At 42.8% G+C, this 26036-nt stretch overlaps 1 protein-coding gene across 2 annotated transcripts in view; it reads right to left on the bottom strand.

The window, feature by feature from the left end:
- The window catches only part of CNTN2 (contactin 2), a 79765-nt gene that overhangs the window by 25367 nt on the left and 28362 nt on the right, over positions 1 to 26036 (bottom strand). Inside the window, exons 1-8 of one of the 2 annotated variants that reach the window (XM_069946360.1) lie at positions 18769 to 18994; positions 18400 to 18461; positions 17718 to 17859; positions 15790 to 15965; positions 15583 to 15678; positions 3828 to 4037; positions 1791 to 1893; positions 987 to 1162 (exon numbers count right to left, since the gene is read on the bottom strand). In XM_069946360.1, the coding sequence (XP_069802461.1) occupies positions 987 to 1162; positions 1791 to 1893; positions 3828 to 4037; positions 15583 to 15678; positions 15790 to 15965; positions 17718 to 17859; positions 18400 to 18454 (958 nt within the window). In that variant the 5' untranslated portion in view covers positions 18455 to 18461; positions 18769 to 18994. Of the gene's footprint in view, positions 1 to 986; positions 1163 to 1790; positions 1894 to 3827; positions 4038 to 15582; positions 15679 to 15789; positions 15966 to 17717; positions 17860 to 18399; positions 18462 to 18768; positions 18995 to 26036 lie in introns of those variants that run through there. The other variant, XM_069946359.1, reaches the window with a different exon arrangement.

A 26036-nucleotide genomic window follows, 5' to 3' on the forward strand; every position in this document is an offset into this window, starting at 1 on the left:
TGGTGCACCAAACCTACACCTGCTTCCAGCAGGTGTAGATTTGCGTCATGATTTGCGCCTGCGAGCAGGCGTAAATCACGATAAATGAGGTGCGGGAGGAGGCCACCTCATCACAACCCCGCAAACTCCTCCAGCCCACCCATCGGGTGAGCCGGGTATACGGGAGTCGTACGCCAGGGAGAAGGGGCGAATCTGCACCTTCTCCCTGGCGTATGCCTCTGGCGTATGTTCGTAAATCCCACCCATGTGTAGAGTTGTTAGGGCATGCCTAGAACAAGTAGATATAAAGCATTGCGTTCTGTAGAAGAAAAAAAAATCTTTTAAATCAACTGGTGCCAGAAAGTGTCAGAGATTTGTAATTTACTTCAATTAAAAAAAATCTCCAGTCTTCCAGTACTTATCAGCTGATGTATGTCTTCCAGGAAGTGGCATTCTTTCCAGTGTGGAAAGCAGGAGAGGGAAGCTTTGCTGCTGCTCTGGACAGTTCCTGACATGAACAGAGGTGGCAGCAGAGAGCACTGTGTCAGATTGGAGAGAATAACCACTTCTTGCAGGACATACAGCAGCTGATAAGTACTGGAAGACTGGAGATTTTTGAATAAAGTAAATTAGAAATCTCTGGCACCAACTGATTTAAAAGAGAATTACATTTGCTGAACTACCCCTTTAAAGCTGCCCGGGAACAGCGCAGGGTAAGAGACATACCCTCATCCTCAGCGCCTTGTTCAAATACGGAGGTTAAATTTGTCTCACCTGCTGATCGTTCCCCTCTAAAAGATTACTGCTACATTAAAAGAACAAAATGGCTTTCAGGATTTGCTGTTCCCTGTAATATACAGATTGCCAGATGTTATTAGCCGCTACTCTGACCTCTCATACTAAGAGTGATGCTGGGATTTCAGGAAGAACCCAGAAGTGTACAATGGTCCTTACCTTGTGTGAACAGAGTCATAAATGTGCTGCCAAATTTTCCCTTTTTTTCTTACCTTGGACTATGACACGGCCTTGGTAAGTTTCCCTGCCTTTAGAGTTCTCAGCTTCACACTCGTAGGTTCCGTCATCCTCAAAGCTGACACTTTCAAAGTGCAGGACAGGGTCTGAGGCGAACCACTGGGGGGGCTGCGATGTGTCCACCTTCCTCCACCGAATACGAGGCACTGGGCTGTAAGTCATCATCCACGTTCTATATTAATACTATATAAGACCAGTCCAGACTAGGCCCACTATGTGTCATTATCCACTCTAGATCATGGATCTGGACTCTCACAGTCTTGTCAATTACCCCTTAAAGGGGTACTCCGATGAAAATGTTTTCCGTTCAAGTGAACTGGTTTCAGAAAGGTATATAGATTTGTAATTTACTTCTATTTAAAAATCTCCAGTCTTCCAGTAGTTATCAGCTGCTGTATGTCCTGCAGGAAGTGGTGTATTCTTTCCAGTCTGACACAGTGCTCTCTGCTGCCACCTCTGTCCATGTCAGGAACTGTCCAGAGCAGCAGCAAATCCCCATAGAAAATCTCTGCTGCTCTGGGCAGTTCCTGACATGGACAGAGGTGGCAGCAGAGAGCACTGTGTGAGACTGGAGAGAATACACCACTTCCTGCAGGGCATACAGAAGCTGATAAGTATGGGAAGACTTGAGATTTTTATAGAAGTAAATTACAAATCTATATAACTTTTTTACACCAGCTGATGTGAGAGAATTTATTTTCAACGGAGTTCCCCTTTAAATCAATATTTAACAATAGACATTTCCATGTCTGCTTACTTAAGAAGTTGAAGCTACTTACTTTCCGAAGGCAAAACATTCCAATGTAACAGACTGCCTGGAAAGAGTGTATGTCTCTGCTGGGAAACGCACTTTAATGCTGGGGGCATATAACCGTGGCTCCGCTGTAAGAGAAAACAGATAGAATTACCTCCATGATTTCATGGACTCAAAGGGCTACTCCAGCAAAAATAAATAAATAAATAAATAGTATTAAAAAAATAAAAATAATAATATAAAAATAAAATGAAATTAAAAAAAATATTTATATTTTTATATATATATATATATATATATATATATATATATATATATATATATATATACACTCACCGGCCACTTTATTAGGTACACCTGTCCAACTGCACGTTACCACTTAATTTCTAATCAGCCAATCACATGGCGGCAACTCAGTGCATTTAGGCATGTAGACATGGTCAAGACAATCTCCTGCAGTTCAAACCGAGCATCAGTATGGGGAAGAAAGGTGATTTGAGGCCTTTGAACGTGGCATGGTTGTTGGTGCCAGAAGGGCTGGTCTGAGTATTTCAGAAACTGCTGATCTACTGGGATTTTCACGCACAACCATCTCTAGGGTTTACAAAGAATGGTCCGAAAAAGAAAAAACATCCAGTGAGCGGCAGTTCTGTGGGCGGAAATGCCTTGTTGATGCCAGAGGTCAGAGGAGAATGGGCAGACTGGTTCGAGCTGATAGAAAGGCAACAGTGACTCGAATAGCCAACCGTTACAACCAAGGGAGGCAGAAGAGCATCTCTGAACGCACAGTACGGCCAACTCTGAGGCAGATGGGCTACAGCAGCAGAAGACCACACTGGGTGCCACTCCTTTCAGCTAAGAACAGGAAACTGAGGCTACAATCTGCACAAGCTCATCGAAATTGGACAGTAGAAGATTGGAAAAACGTTGCCTGGTCTGATGAGTCTCGATTTCTGCTGCGACATTCGGATGGTAGGGTCAGAATTTGGCGTCAACAACATGAAAGCATGGATCCATCCTGCCTTGTATCAACGGTTCAGGCTGGTGGTGGTGGTGTCATGGTGTGGGGAATATTTTCTTGGCACTCTTTGGGCCCCTTGGTACCAATTGAGCATCGTTGCAACGCCACAGCCTACCTGAGTATTGTTGCTGACCATGTCCATCCCTTTATGACCACAATGTACCCAACATCTGATGGCTACTTTCAGCAGGATAATGCGCCATGTCATAAAGCTAGAATCATCTCAGACTGGTTTCTTGAACATGACAATGAGTTCACTGTACTCCAATGGCATCCACAGTCACCAGATCTCAATCCAATAGAGCATCTTTGGGATGTGCTGGAACGGGAGATTGGCATCATGGATGTGCAGCCGACAAATCTGCGGCAACTGTGTGATGCCATCATGTCAATATGGACCAAAATCTCTGAGGAATGCTTCCAGCACCTTGTTGTATCTATGCCACGAAGAATTGAGGCAGTTCTGAAGGCAAAAGGGGGTCCAACCCGTTACTAGCATGGTGTACCTAATAAAGTGGCCGGTGTATATATATATATATATATATATATATATATATATATATATATATATATATATATATATATTATTTTCTTCAAATCAACTGGTACTTGAGAGTTATACAGATTTGTAAATAGCTTCTATTTAAAAATCTCAAACCTTCAAGTACTTATCAGCTGCTGTATGTCGTGCAGGAAGTGGTGTATTCTTTCCAGTCTGACACAGTGCTCTGCTGCCACCTCTGTCTATATGAGTAATAATTTTCTATGAGGATTTTCTCCTGCTCTGGACAGTTCCTGACATGGACAGAGGTGGCAGCAGAGAGCACTGTGTCAGACTTGAAAGAATACACCACTTCCTGCAGGATAAGTACTGGAGGACTGGAGATTTTTAAATAGAAGTAAATTACAAATCTATATAACTTTCTGACACCAGTTGAAAAATTTCACCAGAGTAATCCTTTAAAATCCAGCTTTATTAATGACTTATCGAAGACATCAGTAAAAAATGAAACATTCGTGGTCCTTTGCAACGGCACGAACCTTCTGGGGTAACACTGAGCCGAGCGAAGCTGCTGTAGACACTTTTCTTAGTGAAAGCGATGTGGCTGGTGGTGAGACAGGAGTACCCCCCCTCATCCTGTGCCTCTGTGCGCCCAATGTACAGGTTTCCTGTCACCTGGGACACAAATCTCCTGTTATCGGTCGGGAGAAACACCGGAAACTCGTTCAGCAGCCATCTGTACGACAGACCTGAGGGAGATCAAATATTTACAGGGTTAGAGAAATCAGAATCAGACAGTGTCCCTTTTTCTGTTCTCTGCGAATATTTTACCAAAAGCGACGACAAGTGCGGCCATTCTGTGTGTCACACTGAGGCTGACCATCATCTTCTAGTATAGTTAGAGATAAGGGAACTTTTCAAAAGTTCAGGTTCGCCAAACTTTGAAGCCAAGTTGGGATTCATCCGAAACGAACCCTAACCGCTTAACCTTAAAGTGACACTGCCCCCCCCCTTTTTTGCATTCTGACTTCTCTACACAGGTATAATGGGTAAATTTAGCAGTTTTCATACGTTATTTTATATCATACATCATGGTGCTTGTTCGAGTAAACAGTGATCTTTTATCATCTGCAGATTGTGCTAAGTGGGCGGCAACTGTGTCACTTACCCCCCTCACATGGCCACCGTTGGCCCCGCCCCTCCATGGCGTCTTCGGCACATAGGCCCGCCCCCTTGATGCCCACTGGTATGGGCCGACCTAGAGGGGGTGGAGCCTAGACCTTTAAGCCATACTGTTCCAATGGTCGACAAGGGGGCGGGGCCGGTGCCTATGACGTCATGGAGGGGCCCACTTAGCACAATCTGCAGATAATAAAAGATCACTTTTTACTTGAACAAGCACCATGATGTGATCAAATAAGGTATGAAAACTGCTAAATTTACCTTCTTTTTTTTTTAAATCAAATCTTTTTTTTTAAACCAATTTATCCCACAGTACAAACAAAAACCTGAGAGGGCATACCCTCTCCACCCAGCAAATAAATGATTACAATGGCCCCACTGGGACTCCTATAGCGCTTTTATTTTATCACCTATGGGTCGGTATGGGGTGTCATATACATTTGAGTAGATCGGACATACTGATCACTTTTTATTAATTATTTTCTATATAAAATGTAATAAAAATGAACAATCCTTGCGTTAATTTTATTATTTATATGTGTTTTATTTATAAGATGGGAAGGGGGGGTGATTTAGACTTTTATTGGGGGAGGGACTTTGGGGCAGTTTTAAAAACTTTATTAATTTATTTTTTCACACATTTTTAGTCCCCCTATGGGACTTTTAAATACATGCCTTGGATTGCATTCACTGATCAATGATATGCCATAGCATAGCAGCCACCTCAAAGGGAGGGGGGAGGAGAAAGAAACAGAGAGAAAAGCTCACACACAGATTTTTGTGTTTTCAGCAGAAGCAGCAGCAGCAGCAGCTTAGAACTGGGGGAAGAGACTGAATAGATAATAACAAGTATGGAAGAAATTGTTAGTCTGACCATGAGCATCAACATTTAAATAAACCGCACTAAAACAGCATGTTTTAAACTCTAAAGTTCTTTTTGGAAACGAAAAACAGCAACATTGGAACGAAAATATGCTGTAAATATACACAAAAGAAGCTGGGGGGGGGGGGGAGAAAGCAATCAGCATTCACTGGGATAACATCTATGCTAAGATAGCATACAGAAAATTAACTGTATGCAACTGCTTAATCTCCTAAAATAATACAATGTGGTAAATAATAGACTTCTACAGCCAAACCCTGCTATACAGGTCAGTATTGTAAATTTTTGGCAATAGAAGTAACCACTAACCTTACGACATATGTAATAGTTGTCAGACAGGATGTTCAGGCTGTATGAGGGTAAAGACACAGATAGACACCTACTATTTACCAAATTATATTATTTTGGGGGATTAAGCAGTTGCATGCAGTCAGTTTTCTATATGCTAGCTTTGCATAGATATGATCCCCTTGTATGCCAATTGCTTTCTTCCCCGCCAGCTTCTTTTGAGTATATCATATTACTTATCACAGCATGTTTTGTTCCATTCGGACTGTTTTTCATTTTCAATTGCAGCATTTAAACGAAAACATGCTGTAATATGTAAATATACCCAAAAGAAGCTGTGGAGGGACACCGGAGACCCATAGAGGACACCAGGGGAGCACAGACTGGTAACCATATTCTCTATTTTGTTTTTTTTATGTCTATTATGTCATTTTTATGAATTTGTTACGAACTTTGCAGAAAACTTGGTTTGGTAAGGAACCAAACATTTTGCAAAGTTCATAATATATCTCGGTTTGTGAAGTTCGGCTTGCTCATCTCTAAATGTATTTAAAGGCGTAGTTCAAAAGTTTTCTTTCAAATAATTCACTTTTATTAAAAAATCTCAAGTCTTCCAGTACGTATTAGCTGCTGTATGTCCTGCAGGAAGTGATGTATTATTTCCAGTCTGACACAGTGCTCTCTGCTGCCACCTCTGTCCATGTCAGCAACTGTCCAGAGCAGGAGAGATTTTCTTTGGGGATTTGCTGCTGCTCTGAACAGTTTCTCACACTGACAAAGGTGGCAGCAGAGAGCACTGTGTGAGCATGGAAAGAATACTCCACTTTCTGCAGTACATACAGCAGCTGATAAGTACTGGGAGACTTGGGATTTTTTAATAGAAATAAATTACAATTACAAATTTTCTGAACTACCCCTTCAATCCTCATCAAAATGATAGTGTACGGCTGGTTTCATGTTTTTTTTTTTTAATCATGTTTTTAATGTCAAGGAGAAAAATGCATTGCAAAAAATGTGTTTTTACAGTGAATCGCTGTGATCTTGTTATTATTGTACTTATTAGTAATGTTTTTTAAAAAAACCTTCCCAGCCTTCCGTCTCTCTTCCCTGCAGCTAACTGATAGATGACATAAGACGCCAATTGCACAAGTGTATAGATAAATCCTGCTGTTTCTCTAAGGAAATCACACCTAATAAGCACAGTATGGCGGCTACCGTCACTCCTGATTTACTCAGATAGCGACGCTTTTTTTAAGAGGTCCCTGAAAGACAAAGAGATGAGACATGATTCACAGCTCGGAATAAAACCAAATGAGATTGGTTGTATATTCATCGGGTACAATAATAGGATTCAGCCTGATAGGCGATAAGTATTCCTGATTTATCTCCGGCTGATCGCAAGTAGAATCCCATCTGAAGCTTGAAATATAATAAACGGAAACCATTATTGGCAATCATTATCCGCCAGCTCGGCTTTCTGGATGTTACTGGAGATAGTAGAGGATTCATTGGATACTATAGCACAGGGGTAAGGAACCTTGGCTCTCTAGCTGTTGCAAAACTACAACTCCCATCATGCCTGGACAGCCAAAGGCTGTCCAGGCATGATGGGAGTTGTAGTTTTGCAACAGCTGGAGAGCCAAGGTTCCCTCCTACAGTGCTATAGCAATGGCTGCTCTCCTCCCCTCTGGTCCTGATTACTGTAACGTTACTAATGGTTATTGGCTGTAGGCGGCCCCTAGTGGTGGTGGTGGTGGTGTCTATCCACCAGGAGGATTACCAGGGAGATTACTGCTGGGGGAGAGGGTGGCTGCATGGGGAATACATATCAGGGGGATTACCTACATGAGATGGTGTTGGAGGGGATGCCTACATGGAGGATACTACCTTTGGGGGGGGGGGGGGGGAGAATTGCATGCACAGAGAGCTCTAAATGCTAGATAGATGCACAGAGGGGAGTCTAACTTCTATATGAGGGCACAGAGGGCCCTAACTACTACTACATGGAAAAAGAGGGAAATAATAGCTATATTGTGGCACAGAAGGCCTAACTACTATATGTATGCTCAGAGAAGCTCAACTTCAATATGAAGGTACAGAGGGGTCTCACTACTATATGGGGGTGTACATGGAGGGTCTATCTTCTATGGAGGAACAAGGGGGGATAATGTACTATGTTAGGGTATAGATGGTGGGCTTTTTACTATATGAGAGAATAGAGGGACCCTGCAAACTATATCAGGGCTAAAACTGGGTCTAAATACTACATGGAGGCATAGATTGGCTGCTCTCATGGTTGGTTCCATTCTATTTTAGTGGAACTGAGCTGCACTACCACATCCAAGCTTTGGGGAAAAGTGGCGCTGTTTCTGGAAAAAGGCAGCTATGTTTTTGCAATGCTGGATAACCCCTTTAATTTTTACATGATTATATATGTGAAATGTAGAAAGTCTTTTCCACTGTTCCCAGTCCCTGTTCACTATGAACGATGTAGCAGAAAATACCCTTTATTATTCGGAAAGCATTGTCATCTACTGTGGTTCCCTATGGGTAATATAATCAGTTGGGGGCCCAATGAGACTCACTCGCCCTCCCCCCCCCCCCAGGCTGAACCCCTAGCTATGCCTCTGCCCAGCACCCTGTCTGTTCGTCTATCCGCTTCATATCCGCACATGTACAGGTTCTCTATGGGAGACTCGCTCATGCTCAAGTATAAAAATAGCTGGATCATTGTACAGAAAAAGCACTTTTTAAAGTTATGTTTTACCCCTATGTCCTCATAAATTGTAAACTCTTGTAAGCAGGGTCCTCACTCCTTTTATGTGAACTCTACTTGTCTTAAAGGGGTACTGTGGCAATTTTAAAAGACTAGATAAGCCTTTTAAGGCTGCCCTGTGGTTGTTCCCTTTACCTGGTTCTCATCTATAGCAGCCACCTGGACTGACTGTGGTATATAGTACAAAGTACTAGAAGTCCTAGGGATGATGGTGAAATAAGGAAACATTGTTTCCTTTTTTTTCTTTTTTGTAAAAATGTATTTTTTTTTTGTCTCTTTGGATATTTTTTTTTCTGTGATGTTGGTGTAAAGGCTATAGGTAGTCACAGAAATGCACAAAGCACTTTCATTACTCTATATGCATTATTGTGTGTAGCCAGCAGATGGAGCCAGAGTACAATGTAATCTAATACTCTTGTATGTTATGACACTGCATGTTGGTGTGTAACTATTGTGGCTTTTTTTATCAGTACCCTGTGCAATCCCCTGGTTGTTGTTTCTTTGTCTGTATAGCAACCAGTGATTTGTGGGATTTTATATAAATAATTATATCCCCCATCTGTAGCCCTTAGCTTGTGTTCCCATTCCTGCTTTTCTATCTAGTGAGTGTATTCCAGCTATGCATCTTATATCTAACACAGATACAAGATATATAAGAGATCATTGTATCTTTGTTAGCATAAAGCATATACATAAAGTAATAACCCCCCCCCCCCCCCCCCCCCCCCCCCCCCCCCCCCCCCCGTATTTTTACATATTCCTAATGATTCTGTTTTCACAGGGCAGAAACCTTGTGCCACCAGTGAATTGTCTTCTCGGTTGGCCTATTCTCAGAGTCTGGGGTCAGCAGATGTTCAGGGACGTACTTCACAGCATGAGATGTGACACCCGCTATGTGGCTGCGAGGATTAGCAGGTGACTAGGGCTTTCTCTCCCGGCTTTTCCTCTTTGTTCTAACACTTTACTTGTTTCTCTAAGCTCCTGCCATCTCCATTTGTTTTATATTATTTTGAAGGGCATAGCAAGAGAGCCGCAGCCAAAAGGACAGGTTCTGAAGTGTCACGTCTGGAGGACTATAATAAGATCCGGACGCCTTCAGATTGTTAATACACTAGGGCATGGCTGTGGCATTTTCTGGCACTCATTTGAAGGCCGTGTCTGTCATCTGTATCTCGTATGCCCTGTAAATGCTCACCATACAGCCCCAAACAGCCCCTGTAATAGTCACCAAGCAGTCTCTGTAATATGCACCAAATAGCTCCTGTAATACTCACCAAACAGCCCCTGTAATACTCACAAACAGCCCCTGTAATACTCACCAAACAGTACCTGTAATAAACACCAATCAGTCCCTGTAATACTCAAAAACAGCCCCTGTAATACTCACCATACAGCCTCTGTAATACTCAAACAGCCCCTGTAATACTCACCATACAGCTACTGTAATACTCACCAAACAGCCCCTGTAATACTAACCAAACAGCCTCTGTAATACTCACCAAACAGCCCCTGTAATACGCACCAAACAGCCCCTGTAATACTCACCAAACAGCCCCTGTAATACTAACCAAACAGCCCCTGTAATACTCACCAAACAGTACCTGTAATAAACACCAATCAGTCCCTGTAATACTCAAAAACAGCCCCTGTAATACTCACCATACAGCCTCTGTAATACTCAAACAGCCCCTGTAATACTCACCATACAGCCACTGTAATACTCACCAAACAGCCCCTGTAATACTAACCAAACAGCCCCTGTAATACTAACCAAACAGCCTCTGTAATACTCACCAAACAGCCCCTGTAATACGCACCAAACAGCCCCTGTAATACTCACCAAACAGCCACTGTAATACTCACCAAACAGCCCCTGTAATACTAACCAAACAGCCCCTGTAATGCTAACCAAACAGCCTCTGTAATACTCACCAAACAGCCCCTGTAATACGCACCAAACAGGCCCTGTAATACGCACCAAACAGGCCCTGTAATACTCACCAAACAGCCCCTGTAATACTCACCAAACAGCCCCTGTAAATACTCACCAAACAACCCCTGTAATACTCACTGAACAGCCCCTGTAATACTCACCAAACAGCCTCTGTAATACTCACCAAACAGCCCCTGTAAATACTCACCAAACAGCCCCTGTAATACGCACCAAACAGCCCCTGTAATACTCACCAAACAGCCACTGTAATACTCACCAAACAGCCCCTGTAATACTAACCAAACAGCCTCTGTAATACTCACCAAACAGCCGCTGTAATACGCACCAAACAGCCCCTGTAATACTCACCAAACAGCCACTGTAATACTCACCAAACAGCCCCTGTAATACTAACCAAACAGCCCCTGTAATGCTAACCAAACAGCCTCTGTAATACTCACCAAACAGCCCCTGTAATACGCACCAAACAGGCCCTGTAATACGCACCAAACAGGCCCTGTAATACTCACCAAACAGCCCCTGTAATACTCACCAAACAGCCCCTGTAAATACTCACCAAACAACCCCTGTAATACTCACTGAACAGCCCCTGTAATACTCACCAAAAAGCCCCTGTAATACTCAAACAGCCCCAGTAATACTCACCAAAAAGCCCCTGTAATACTCAAACAGCCCCTGTAATACTCAAAAAGCCCCTGTAATACTCACCAAACAGCCCCTGTATACTCACAAACAGCCCCTGTATACTCACAAACATCCCCTGTAATACTCACAAACAGCCCCTGTAATCAGGGCCGGCGTCAGCACCCGGCTAAGTAGGGCAAATGCCGGGGCCCCCAGCTCCTCTAGGGGCCCACTCCCGTTTGTTACTACATTTTTTTTGTTAGTAAAAAAGAAAAAAAAGTGTAGTAACAAAGGGGACTGGGCCCCTAGAGGCCGCATGTGACAGTTAGGGGCCCGCCGATCCATACTGGGGCCCCCGAGCACCTGTCTTCCATCACAAATCTTCCCTACAGCCGAGTAGGAAAGAGGACCTTTGAGTCTGAAGGACCTTTGATGATGTCACGGGTCATGTGATCGGACACATGACCTGATAGAGGGCAGCAGGTAGGCTCTGCAAACTAAGTGTCCTGTATGTGCTGGTTCTTCTACTTGTTTTGTGTATAGAGGTCCTGCTGTAATATATCTATATCTATTACAGCAGGATATATATATATATATATATATATATATATATATATATATATATATATATATATATATATATATATATATATATATCCTGCTGTAATAGATATAGATATATTACAGCAGGACCTCTATACACAAAACAACTAGATATCTGTATCTATCTATCTATCTATCTCCTATCTATCTATCTATCTATCTATCTATCTATCTATCTATTATCTATCTATCTATCTATCTATCTATCTCCTATCTATCTATCTATCTATCTATCTATCTATCTATCTATCTATTATCTATCTATCTATCTATCTATCTATTTCCCTATCTCCTATCTATCTATCTATCTATCTATCTATCTATTTCCCTATCTCCTATCTATCTATCTATCTATCTATCTATCTATCTATCTCCTATCTATCTATCTATTTCCCTATCTCCTATCTATCATATGAACATGGTGAGACCTCTAGTTCTCCTATATTCAGGCCCTGCAGTGATATACAGTGTGTGTGTGTGTGTGTGTATATATATATGTATATATATATATATATATATATATATATATATATATATATATATATATATACACACACACACTGTATATCACTGCAGGGCCTGTATATAGGAGAACTAGAGGTCTCACCATGTTCATATTATAAATATATATATATATATATATATATATATATATATATATAATGCTGGTGCTGCTAGTTCTCTAGTATACAGCTCCTGCTCTGTGTGTGTGTATGTATATACACACACACACACACACACACACACAGAAGGAGCTGTATACTAGAGAACTAGCAGCAACAGCATGATATATATATATATATATAATCCTGTGACTGGGTCTGACTCCTCCAGAGTCCTGACTACTGCAGAGATCAGGAGATACAGGAGGAGAAAGATATGCAGCAGCCGCATGTTTCTTCTGCTGCAAATCTTTCCTCGCCTGTCTCTCCATGATTTGCTCAAAGGGGCCCGCCGAGGCTCTGTCGCCCAAGGGCCCACAAAAAGCTGGAGCCGGCCCTGCCTGTAATACTCACCAAACAGCCCCTGTAATACTCAAACAGCCCCTGTAATACTCAAAGGGCCCCTGTAATACTCACCAAAAAGCCCCTGTAATACTCACCAAACAGCGCCTGTAATACTCACCAAACAGCCCCTGTAATACTCACCAAACAGCCCCTGTATACGCACAAACAGCCCCTGTAATACTCACCAAACAGCCCCTGTAATACTCACCATACAGTCCCTGTAACACTCACAAACAGCCCCTGTAATACTCACCAAACAGCCCCTGTAATACTCACCATACAGTCCCTGTAATACTCACCATACAGTCCCTATTCTATGACTGATGGAGCTGAGCATCCACTGGACTCACTCAATCTAAAATACCTGCATCATGGTTTAAAGCGTTCCATAGCACCGTTTTTTTTTTGTTTTTGTTTTTTTTTTTATAAACAGGGTTTTTGCAGTATAAATGGTATATTATTATTATTTTTTAAGGAAACTTGACACCCTCCCACCTGGGTCGGAACCTACCTGACCCCCCAATAGGGCCACTCATACCCCCAGGTGTGGGGATGACAGTTTCCCTTTAAATTTTCTATCTTTAAATCAACTTTATATATATGGCCACTAGGTGTCTCCCTTCCTGTGCTACATGCTCCCCTCCTGCTGATATTTGGTCTTAGTACGGTGTCATTGGTCAGGTCTGGTATGGTGGTGTTATCCAGTCACAGTATGGCGGTATTGGTCAGGTCTGGTATGGCGGTGTTATCCAGTCACAGTATGGCAGTATTGGTCCGGTCTGGTATGGCAGTGTTATCCAGTCACAGTATGGTAGTATTGGTCAGGTCTGGTATGGCGGTGTTATCCAGTCACAGTATGGCAGTATTGGTCCGGTCTGGTATGGCAGTGTTATCCAGTCACAGTATGGCGGTATTGGTCAGGTCTGGTATGGCGGTGTTATCCAGTCACAGTATGGCAGTATTGGTCCGGTCTGGTATGGCAGTGTTATCCAGTCACAGTATGGTAGTATTGGTCAGGTCTGGTATGGCGGTGTTATCCAGTCACAGTATGGTAGTATTGGTCAGGTCTGGTATGGCGGTGTTATCCAGTCACAGTATGGCAGTATTGGTCCGGTCTGGTATGGCAGTGTTATCCAGTCACAGTATGGTGGTATTGGTCAGGTCTGGTATGGTGTTGTTATCCAGTCACAGTATGGCGGTATTGGTCAGGTCTAGTATGGCGGTGTTATCCAGTCACAGTATGGCAGTATTGGTCCGGTCTGGTATGGCAGTGTTATCCAGTCACAGTATGGTGGTATTGGTCAGGTCTGGTATGGTGGTGTTATCCAGTCACAGTATGGCAGTATTTGTCAGATCTGGTGTGGCGGTGTTAAATGTGACACCTGAACTGGAGCTATTACCTCCCAATCTACCAATCCTGTGGTGAGAATTCCTTCAGACAATATGCAGACGGCTCTAATCATTGATTACCAGGATTATTGGCAATATGCCCAAGAAAATCATGATGCTAATCGGTGAGTGAAGATGGGGCGGATTCAGGTTTGGTGCCCAGGGCAGCGACAGCTGGTAATATGGCCCTGCAGACGGGCTCAAGTATTCTTGTTTTCTTAAGTATTTCATCTTCAAGTATTTCTTCACAAGTTCTGTGAGAGCACATTACTAAACTGGGTTTGGGCTCTCTACTCCTTTGAACTCTCCTATTCTACCTCAGCATGTCAACAGTGAATTATTCAGTGAACTCAAGTCTGTGCCTCAGAAGTTAGGGTACTATTACACGGAACGATAATCGGCCCGATTCGGCTGATTATCGCTCCATGTAATAAATACAACGATCAGCCGATGACAACGATCATTGGCTGATCATTGATATAGGTTTAGACCTATTTTCGTTGGGCGCCGACCGCGCACCGCTACGTGTAATACTGACGATATACATTACCTATCCACGTTCCAGGGCTGCTGCTGCGGTCTTTTTCTCCCCAGGTCCTACATGCTCTAGCTGCAGAGTGGCCTGTCAGCTGACAGGCCGCCCGGCCAATCACAGGCTGCGGTGGTCCCGGCCTGTGATTGGCTGAGTGGCCTGTCAGCTGACAGGCCACTCTGACGTTAGAGCGTGCGGGACCTGTGAAGAAGCGGACCGCAGCAGCAGCCCTGGAACGTGGATAGGTAATGTATGTAGTTTAAACAAGGGCTGCAAGGACATCGGTAACAATGTCCCTGCAGCCCTTGTTTAACGATTATCGGGCCGTGTAATAGGTCCAGTAAACGAGCGACGATCTAGCAGATCGTTGCTCGTTTACTGGTATTATCAGGCCCCCATCGGCCCGTGTAATAACACCCTTACTCGTGACTGATTACAAAAGACTTATCAGTAAAGATCAGTTTATTTCATTCTGCTGGGACTCAGTGATCATTGCACTAGCACCTACACACAAGCTACACTGCCCTTGGGTCATTTTCCCCTTTCTGTGGGTGATAGGAGCCCAAGGGACCCATTACAACCCGGCAGGTCACCGACCATTGGGAGACAATATAGCCAGCCACAAAAATCTAAAAAACAGGTACTCCATTACACCTGTGTGCTGAACCAGTACTGGCGTCATGACTACATCCTCACAGCTGAGCTATATTCCACTGACCATCCACCATAGATGGGGCGTCACCAGGAACAACTTAGCAGGTTGACTTCTTAAAGGGGTTATCCAGCGCTACAAAAACATGGCCACTTTTCCCCCTACTGTTGCGGTTTGCAATTAAGCTCCATTTACTTCAATGGAACCGAGTTTCAAAACCCCATCCAATCTGGAGACAACAGTAGGGGGAAAGTGGCCATGTTTTTGTAGCGCTGGATAACCCCTTTAAAGAAAAGTTCCTAACAATGCCTCTTTAGGACACAGGGCATGATAAATAAGTGACGATACTGATACACGGACAGACGGATAGACAGACAGGAGATCCATTCTGATAGGTGAGTTACCAGGGTAGTGCTGCGGAGGATTACACGGTAACATCACTCCCCATCCTTCTGTTGTTTTCACCGTATCTCTCTCCTCGGGGGGGAATTCATGCAAATCTGAGGTGGAAGACAAAGAACAAGAGATGAGTCTCTGACCGATAATTCTATACAAGCTAATACAGCCATAATGCTGTGATAAGAGTGGACGGACGACTTCCGGGGACTCACATCCGAAGCGCAGCGAGGCTTCATTACTGAGGACGGTGCCCCTGGGGTTGGACGCCACACACTGATAGGTTCCCGTATGCTTAGACTGGGTCGGGTTAGAAATGGCCAGGTTTCCTCCTACCAGTTGGTAACTGGAGTTTGCGGAAAAGTTGAGCTCCGTGCCGTTCAGTTTCCACCTGTGGGTACACCGAAGAAGAACATGGCTGTTGTGGCATACAGGCTGGTCATTCCTAGTCATTTTAAAGGGATTTTACAGGAAACCAGGACGGGGCACCCCGCCAATCAGCTGCTCAGCATCCTCACTACAGAGTGAACGGCAACTGAGCTGCAGTAACTGGGTCCGACCACTACACAGTGAACAGCGCTATTTGCTTCTGGTCCTGTCCACTGTGTACTATAGGTGATGATCAGCTGATCAGCAGGGGAGCTGGGTGTAGGTTCCCCTGCTGATCCGTGACTTTCCTGTGGATATCTTACCAGTCTGTAGCGCCGGAAAAAAATCCTTTAAGTCACAGACAATGATCATGTTCCTTTTTGTACATAGAAAAAGGATATGCAAAGCAGGTCGGACGCCACCTTGTGGGGGTAGCTCTCCCTTAAACTCAGTGTTTTACTCAATTGAGGAGCCTTGGAACATGACTGGGGATTTAATAAGCAGATCCAGAAACTCTGCAGAAGGCTAGTTACTTATCGCTAGAGGTTGTAACCCTGTCTACAGATGGGCAACTTCCCCTTCATTCATATTACAGGGCTTCTTAAAGGGGAACTGTGGTGATTTTTTCTTTTTAATTTAACTGGTACCAGACAATTATATAGATTTGTAAATTACTTCTATTTAAAAATCTACAGTCTTCCAGTACTTATCAGCTGCTGTATGTCCTGCAGAAAGTGGTGTATTCTCTCCAGTCTGACACAGTGCTCTCTGCTGCCACCTCTGTCCATGTCAGAAACTGTGCAGAGCAGGAGATGTTTTCTACGGGGATTTACTGCTGCTCTGGACAGTTCCTGACATGGACAGAGGTGGCAGCTGAGAGCTGCTACTAAGCTCTTGAAGAAAAAGCTACCTCCAAAAGGGGAATCAGTGAATTGCTTTGCATATGCTTCTTCCCAGAATTCCCAGTGGAGCATGAATGGCCTGTAAGTCTTCACATATTTATGGTGTTTCCTCAAGGGAAATCATTAAAGGAGAAGCAAAAATGTTTAATAAAATATTGTATTACCCCCCAAAAATTATACAAATCACCGATATACACTTATTACAGTAAATGCTTATAAAGTGCTTTTTTTCCCTGCACTTACTACTGCATCAAGGCTTCACTTCCTGGATAACATGGTGATGTCACTTCCTGGATAACATGGTGATGTCACTTCCTGGATAAAATGGTGATGTCACGACCCGACTCCCAGAGCTGTACGGGCTGTGGCTGCTGGAGAGGATGATGGCAGGGGGACACTGAGGGACACTGAGCATCCCTTTGCCATCATCCTCTCCAGCAGACACAGCCCGCACAGCTCTGGGAGTCGGGTGGTGACATCACCATGTTATCCAGGAAGTGACATCACCATGTTATCCAGGAAGTGACATCACCATGTTATCCAGGAAGTGACATCACCATGTTTATCCAGGAAGTGACATCACCATGTTATCCAGGAAGTGACATCACCATGTTATCCAGGAAGTGACATCCCCATGTTATCCAGGAAGTGACATCCCCATGTTATCCAGGAAGTGACATCACCATGTTATCCAGGAAGTGTAGGGAAAAAAGCACTTTATAAGCATTTCCCGTAATAAGTGTATATTGGTGATTTGTATAACTTTTGGGGGGCAATACAATACTTTAATAAAAATTTTGCCGGACTAAGTCCTGGGACCTATTTATGTAGATTAATATGGTTTCATAGTTTATATGATTTTGTGTTATTACCTGTAGGTGGCAGAAGGGATGGCCCGGGCGCGGCATGCCAGGGTAAGCTGCTCCTCTGATCCCTCTGGAAATAATGTATTCTGTGGCTGCTCCTCCAGCACTGGTCCATAGCCGCCACCGGATCCTTTGATTGGGTCAAAAGCTAATTGGAAAAATTAGTTATTACTGAAGAAACTACACGAGAAGGAGCTTTTCTATTGTTTAAGATCTATCCTGAAAAACATTAAAGTATTCTATTTAAAAATCTCCAGTCTTCCAGTACTCATCAGCTGCTGTATGTCCTGCAGGAAGTGGTGTATTCTTTCCAGTTTGACACAGTGCTCTCTGCTGCCACCTCTGTCCGTGTCAGGAACTGTCCAGAGCAGCAGCAAATCCCCATAGAAAACCTCTCCTGCTTTGGACAGTTCCTGACATGGACAGAGGTGGCAGCAGAGAGCACTGAGTCAGACTAGAAAGAATACACCACTTCCTGCAGGACATACAGCAGCTGATAAGTACTGGAAGATTTAAGATGGTTACACATCTGTATAACTTTCTTTCCACCGAAACTTTCTTTCCATCGGAATATTCCTATACCATGAGGATCAAGTAAATCTCACATAATGAAAAGGTACAGACTGCAAGCAAAGCAAGAAGCAGAATAATGGAACTGAAGCTCTGAAGCTAAAAGTCCTGAACTTACCTGAACAGCAAAGAAGAACAGAGGACAGGAGGAGGGCAGAGGAGGGAGGCAGCATGGTGCTTCTGCACAGGGAGAAAAGAGACTTGTAAGAGAAAGGGAAAAGACAGAGGCAGCGAGTGTTCACATACACTGTATCCAGTGGTGACTATTTCTTTTATAGTTAGTGATACTTCTACTAAACACAACCTTTTTGGGACGACCAGATATAAACCAGATCATTCTATAGGTATTAGCCCTCTTCTCTAACAGGACGACCCAGAAGAAGGGATCTCTGTGGTACAACCTTACATGCAGCATGTAGGGCATTATAAAGCAGTATGAAGCAGTGTAAGCTGTGAATCAAAACCTGCCGTGAGATATAATACTCACTACAAGCTGCCAGTGTCTCTCCTTATGTCTTTGTCTCTAGCCACTTCGACCAATGCCAACCTCAAAGATTTCTATAGGCAGCTGTAACCTGATACTTTAGTAGGGGTGCATGTGTGGACGACCTTTTTATTTATTTATTTTTAATGGGGGAGGGGGGTGTCTTTAATAACACATATAGCTATATCTATGTATAACTATATAACACATATAGGGGGAGAGTTATAGACCATGGTGTAAAGTGAAACTGGCGCAATTGCCCCTAGCAACCAATCAAATTCCACCTTTCATTTTCCATAGAGCTTGTGAGGAATGAAAGGTGGAATCTGATTGGTTGCTAGGGGCAACTGAGCCAGTTTCACTTTACACCATGTTTGATAAATCTCTCTAATTGTTGAAATCTATAAGCTTTCCATCCGCAGTGATAGATGTGTGACAGCCTGTTAGAGTTATTGCAGATGGACGTAGCCTCCAGGATCCCCTGAGTAATCTCCACTCGCTGATATTACCTCTCATCTTGTGCTGCCCTTGACCTGGGACTATAAAGTAGGAAGGAGGAAATGTGTCTTCACAGCATATCCCCGAGTGTAGACACTGTCATATAGGTGATAATGCTTCCCAACATTTTCTTCATCATATTTTATGGCCAGTTACAATAAGTCAGAATGATGCATTGAGAATGTACCGTACAAGTACAAAAGAAGGATTCTAGTTTGCTTCCACACTACAATTAAAGGGGAACTCTAGAATTTTTTTTCTTTCGAATCAACTGGTGTCAGAAAGTTATACAGATTTATAATTTACGTCTCTTCAAAAATCTCCAGTCTTCCAGTACTTATCAGCTGCTGCATGTGTTGTGTTGTTACTTTGCAGTCTGACACAGTGCTCTCTGCTGCCACCCCTGTCCATGTCAGGAACTGTCCAGAGAAGTAGCAAATCTTCATAGAAAACCTCTCCTGCTCTGGACAGTTCCTGACATGGACAGAGGTGACAGCAGAGAGCACTGTGTCAGATTGTAAACAATACTCCACTTTCTGCAGGAAATACAGCAGCTGATAAGTACTGGAAGACTTGAGATTTTTAAATAGAAGTAAATTACAAATCTATATAACTTTCTCAGTTGATTTGAAAGAAAAAGATTTCCAGAATTATGAAGAATTATGAATGCAGCTTTAGATTCCAGCAGAATTATGATTGCAGCTCTGTATTTCAGCAGAATTATGAATGCAGCTTTGAATTCCAGCAGAAATATGAGTGCAGCTCTGGATTCCTGCAGAATTATGAATGCAGCTCTGGATTCCAGCAGAATTATGAGTGCAGCTCTGGATTCCAGCAGAATTATGAATGCAGCTCTGGATTCCCGCAGGATTATCCTAAGTTACCTGCCCTCAGTTGATATACAACCTGCATGATGAACAGGTGTCTTTCCTTGTGTGACCGCACAGAGGATGGGGACTTCCTGCGTTTGGTCTAATTTTTGAACAGAAAAGACCAAATATCATCACGAAGGAAGCATGGAGCACAGGAAGGGCAGGAAGGGAGACACCTAGTGGGCAAATGTATAATTGTGGTGCTGCTCGGCTGCGCCAGGTTGTGCGATGAGTTGGTAGTGTTTCCTCCTGCCGGGTCAGCCTGTACGGAGTGGTATTGGACCCACCCCAGACAGTTGGCACGGCAGCAACACAGTAAGAAGGAGGTAACCCAAGTGTACAGGTGTTTGTAGGTGCAGGTATGCAAGGAGGAAGTCAGACTCTAGTGCGTTGGCAAAAATAGAACAGTTTGCTGGAAGTAACAGTAGTGCAATACAAGTAAACAGGTATCTGGATACAGTCCAGTGCAATACAATCGTTACAGTTGGCAATAACTTATGTGCTCACAGTTGAGGTAGAGAGCATGTGCTTGTAGTAGTAGTAGGTACTTTACAGTAGTGAGAGAGAGGGGAGAGGAGTTGCCAGAGGGGCCCTGCCCAATGTAGTAATGTGCTCTGCTGGGACAGTTGGAGTGAATAAAAGAGTTTAAAGAGAATACTCGTACTCACAGAGCACTTGTTAGTCACTGACAGCCTTATGTCCCCTAGCTGCGGGCTACCCATCCTAGGTGGGTTGTACAAGCCCCAGACCTTTGTTACCCGGGTAAAACAGACTCCCGGTGTTCCCCAGTTGTCTTGCACTGCGCAGTGGGATACGTAGACGTCCCGTAGCTTTGTCCCACTGGGATCAGTTCCTATAGCTTCAGGTAACTGCCCTGCACTTTTTAGAGAGGTTCCTGGTGTCGGCAAGGTGAATCCCTGTTAGGCTTCTTTCTAATGGTGTATGCTTAGCACTGCATACTTGTCTGAAGTCTCGGTAAAGGAACGCAATAGCTGAGCTGGTTCTCACATATGCACTCTGAGAACTAGACTAAAAACTGACTTCTTCCCTTCAAGAACTAACTCCTCCTACAGGGGCTAAACTAAACCCTCCTGTGAGTAGTGGGGGCTGTGAGTGTGTGGAGAAAGAGAGGATAGGATAGGGTAGAACAAGAGGGAAAGCACCTGCACCTGTAAGTGGTTAGAAGACAACATGTGGTACAAAATAGTTAACCCTTAGTAACTTCAGCTGTGCATAAAGTTGCATCTCCCACTTGTGTGAACCTGAGGGAGTTACTTGCTCAGATGCAAAAGACAGCACCCTGTGCTGGGACACCACATAATGTTCATTTAAACATAGAAAAAAGGGGGTGGGGAGGGAATTGCAAAACTGCTTGCAATCACAACCCCTGTTGGTTCCTTGAAAAAATTTTTTTTACGACAGGTACACTTTAACAAAAAGTCATTTAAGCTTCAGTATAAATATTTCTGGCACATTTCACACCGGCATCTAAAATACAGCGAGTACATCGATGTTGGACACGCCGCTCAGTAATTACAGGTTGTGATCTCTGCCATTGTCCTTTACGGTTGCACTTTTACCATTTCTAGGCAGAATGCCTAATGATATGGAGCCCTTGAAAAGTAAAACGGAAAGTCGAAGTAAAGATCCTTACTCTGCTTTCTAGTGTTAGAAAAACATAGAGGAACCTAATAAACACATTATTGAAGTGCTTACAACGTTCTGGTCCGTTCCTTCAGGCAGTGCTCCCCTGCAGTTTCTTTGGTATTGCTTGCTTCTTACTCATGCTCGATAACAGTATTGCTGGAGGCAGACATTGTATTTTAGCATTCTCTGAATCCACCTCTCATCTCATCTGGTCCTCCTCACTCCTCCTGCTTTACACTAAGATTGTGTTCACACATGCAGTAACGCAATGTAAATTGAATGTGAACGCATTACTTCATTGCAGTAATTGATCATTTTATTGCAGTGCTGCATCACATCATTGTGTTTCTGCATCACTTAATTGCAGTAATTAAAGGGGAACTCTGGCAAAAAAACTAATTCTGTCTCAAATAAAAATGCCCCCCCTTTCCCATTTTATAAATAAAACATATAAAAATAAGTAAATAAATAAACATATTATATACCATAGCGTGCGCAATCGTCCGATCTAATAAAAATAAAACAATATTTTTCCCGCACGGTGAACGGCGTTAACAAAAAGAGGTAAAAAAATGCCAGGATTGATTATTTTTATTACATTTTATTTAAAATAAAATTTAAAAAAATTGATCAGTTGTGTCTCATCTACACAATTATGGTATTAGTAAAAACTAGAGATCATGGCGCATAAAAATGACACCCCATACAGCCGTATACGTGAAAAAATAAAAGTGTTAAAGGAGTTACAAAAGGCCATTGTAATCATACCTATTTGCAAAAATTTCACTGTTAAAAATAGTAAAACATTAGAAAAGCAATATAACCTGCATATCCCTGTATTCAGATCGACTTTAGAATACACATAAAATGTCAGTTCACTGTAAAGTGCATTATGTAAACACGGGACCCCTCCCACCCCCCCCCCCCCCAAAAAAAGTAAATTTGCAAATTTGCAGAATTGTATTTTTTCCCAATTTCACTCCATAAATGATATTTTGGGGGTTCAGTCATACATGGTATGGTAGATCGAAAGGCGCCTTTACAAAATACACCTGCTCCTGAAAAAAACAAGCCCTTACATGGCCCTGTAGCTGGAAAAATATATGCCAGGAAGAAAAAAATGAAAATGCTAAATTTTAAATTGTCAAGGTCCTTAAGGCCATTTTGGGCTCCATCCTGAAGAGGTTAAAAAAAAAATCTCCAGTTTTCCAGTACTTATCAGCTGCTGTATGTTCTGCAGGAAGTGGTGTATTCTTTTCAGTCTGACACAGTGCTGTCACCTCTGTCCATGTCAGGAACTGTCCAGAGCAGCAGCAAATCCCTATAGAAAACCTCTCCTGCTCTGGACAGTTCCTGACATGGACAGAGGTGGCAGCAGAGAGCACTTTGTCAGACTGGAAAGAATACACCACTTTCTGCAGGACATACAGTGGCTGATAAGTACAGGAAGAATGTAATAGATTACAAATAAATTACAAATCTATATAACTTTCCGAAACAAGTTGATTTGAAAGAAAAATCTTTCAGATACATCTGTCTGTGTAAACGCACCATAAGCAAAACTCATCAAGACACACTGCTCCAACTAAAGTATGTTCTAGTTGTATTCATTGTGATAAAGGATTGATTGTATACAGTATTGCTACTTCCCATCATCTTCCTACATTAGAATGTAATGCTAAGTTTACACGAGGCGATTATTGGCCCGATCGTACGATTAACGATTTCGAAGTAACGATTTTTTTTTATAACGATCAGCGTTTAGATGGAACAATATATCGTACAGAAAGTTTGTTTTGCGATCGTTTTGCGATCGCTTAAGCCTATCTCGCACATAGGTAAAATCAGTGAACGACTGTTTACACGGAACGATCGGCGAATTTTTTGCGAACGACGATTTAAGAACATGTTAAAAGATCAAAATGAACGATTTATCGATCTATCGCCGCGTTTACACGTACGATTATCGTTCGAATTCGATCGTTATCGCGAAAATAACGTAACATAACAGTGCCTTTACACACACAGATTTATCTGATAGATTATTGAAGCCAAATCCAGGAACAGACTTTAAACAGAGGAGGTCATAAAGGAAAGACTGAAATTTTCAAATCCATTCCTGGCTTTGGCTTCAAAAATCTGTCAGATAAATCTCTCTGTGTAAATTGACCCTAAGATTAGGAAGAACAAAAATAAAATCAAAAGATTCAAAAACATTGACTGGCACATAACAGTATGTTAAACACATGGGGGGGGGGGGGGCGGGTCTGGACGTCTTGCTTAGCCAAAATGAGGGTGTGTTGGGACAGCGCAATGATTGGCTGAGCAGGACATCCAGACACCGGGAGCTACAGAACAAGCTGGAGCTCACAGCTTGAAATCCGCTGTTATTCTGTTACATGTGAAGGCACCCTTAAAACTTCTCTGTATCCACCAACCCACCCCAACAAACTGCTAGTACCATCCGTGATGAGAGTAAATCCTTACTGGTCATGTGCCCGGTGCACAGGTTAGAGGAAAAAATTATCCTTAACCTGCAGCGCTGTGTCATACTGGAGTGGCCTAGAGTGTCTGTGCCCCAGGTCTGTGACGCCTCTCCTTTCTTCCTTCCTCCCCACCCTCCTCATCATTAGGAAGGCCCCAGGTCTGCGATGCCTTTCCTTTCTTCCTTCCCCCCACCCTCCTCATCATTGGGTATGCCCCAGGTCTCCGACGCCTCTCCTTTCTTCCTTCCTCCCCACCCTCCTTATTATTGGGTATGCCCCAGGTCTGCAACGCCTCTCCTTTCTTATTCCTCACCCTCCTCATTATTAGGTAGGCCCCAGGTCTGTGTAAAAAAAAAGAAAATGTTTTTAATAAAAGTTTGAATCAGCCCCCTTTTCCCATTTTATAAATAAAAATAAATAAACATGTTTGTTATCGCCTGTGCGTAATCACCCAAACTATTAATTAATCACATTAACGGTAAACGGCGCAAGCATAAAACAATTTCAAAGTGCAAAATTGCACATTTTTGGTCGCATTAAATCCAGAAAAATTGTAATAAAAGGCGATCAAAAAGTCGCATATGCGCAATCAAGGTAACGATAGAAAGTACGCATCATGGCGCAAAAAATGACACCTGAGACAGCCCCATAGACCAAAGGATAAAAGCGCTATAAGCATGGGAATGGAGCGATTTTAAGAAACATATATTTCCTAAAAATGGTTTGAATTTTTTAAAAGCCATCAAATAAAATAAAACTTATACAAGTTGCATATTGTTGTAATCGTAACGACTTGAGGAACATATATAACAAGACTGTTTTACCCCAGGGCAAACGGCGGAAAAACACCCCCCCCCCCCAAATAAAAAAAATGCGTTTAAATTTTTCCTGCTTTTGCAGTGTACTTTATGCAAAAATTCAGCCTGTCGTTGCAAAGTACAATTAGTGGCACAAAAATAAGGGCTCATGTGGGTTTCTAGGTAAAAAAATGCAAGTGCTATGGCCTTTTAAGCACAAGGAGGAAAAAGCGAAAAAGCAAAAATTGAAATTGGCTCTGTCATCTAAGGGTTAAAGAGTGGGTTGGTGGATACAGAGTTGCTTAAAGTGATTTTAAAGATGCATGGGGACATTTTGTATTGTGGATACTATAAGTAGATGAAAATCTATCTTGCTGGTAGTAAATTTATCATAGATCATTTCCGATGCATCTACTGAATAAAGGACGGGTTATAATGTTACTATTGCAGGGATTCTAGCAGGCTGCTTGTATACCAGGGGACATCTGTGGACATTTGTGGCGGCAGGACACAGCATGAAGTGACTGATCTGCTGCCTAGTTTTAAAATACTGTATGCCATTGTTTTTCAGATTATCTGGAATCAAAAACCCATTTAAATTAAAAAAGAGACTTATCACTGTATTAAAACATAATAAAAGGGGCACTCTGGTAAAAATATATATGCAGTGTCCCAGAACAGCCCTTCTCATGCTCATACTTTTATTATAACTAGTTCTGTTCTGGAAAGCTATGGTCCACTGCAAACTGCGTGTATTGCGTTACCCTCCTCAGTATTCAGGTCTGCTATTTCATTCATTTATTGCATGTGTATTCAGGTATCAGTGTCTAAAGGTATTGTGTCGCCTCCTAGTGTTCAAGGATGGTGCTTCTCATGTATATTTCTCTGTATATGCCTAATGGTGTGATGATGCAATGGCTGGATGTCACGTGACTGTGCCCTGCTTCCATGGTAACACCAATGGTCATCGA

This window comes from Dendropsophus ebraccatus, chromosome 11, assembly GCF_027789765.1.
Source record: "Dendropsophus ebraccatus isolate aDenEbr1 chromosome 11, aDenEbr1.pat, whole genome shotgun sequence".
Classification (NCBI taxonomy): Eukaryota; Metazoa; Chordata; class Amphibia; order Anura; family Hylidae; genus Dendropsophus; species Dendropsophus ebraccatus.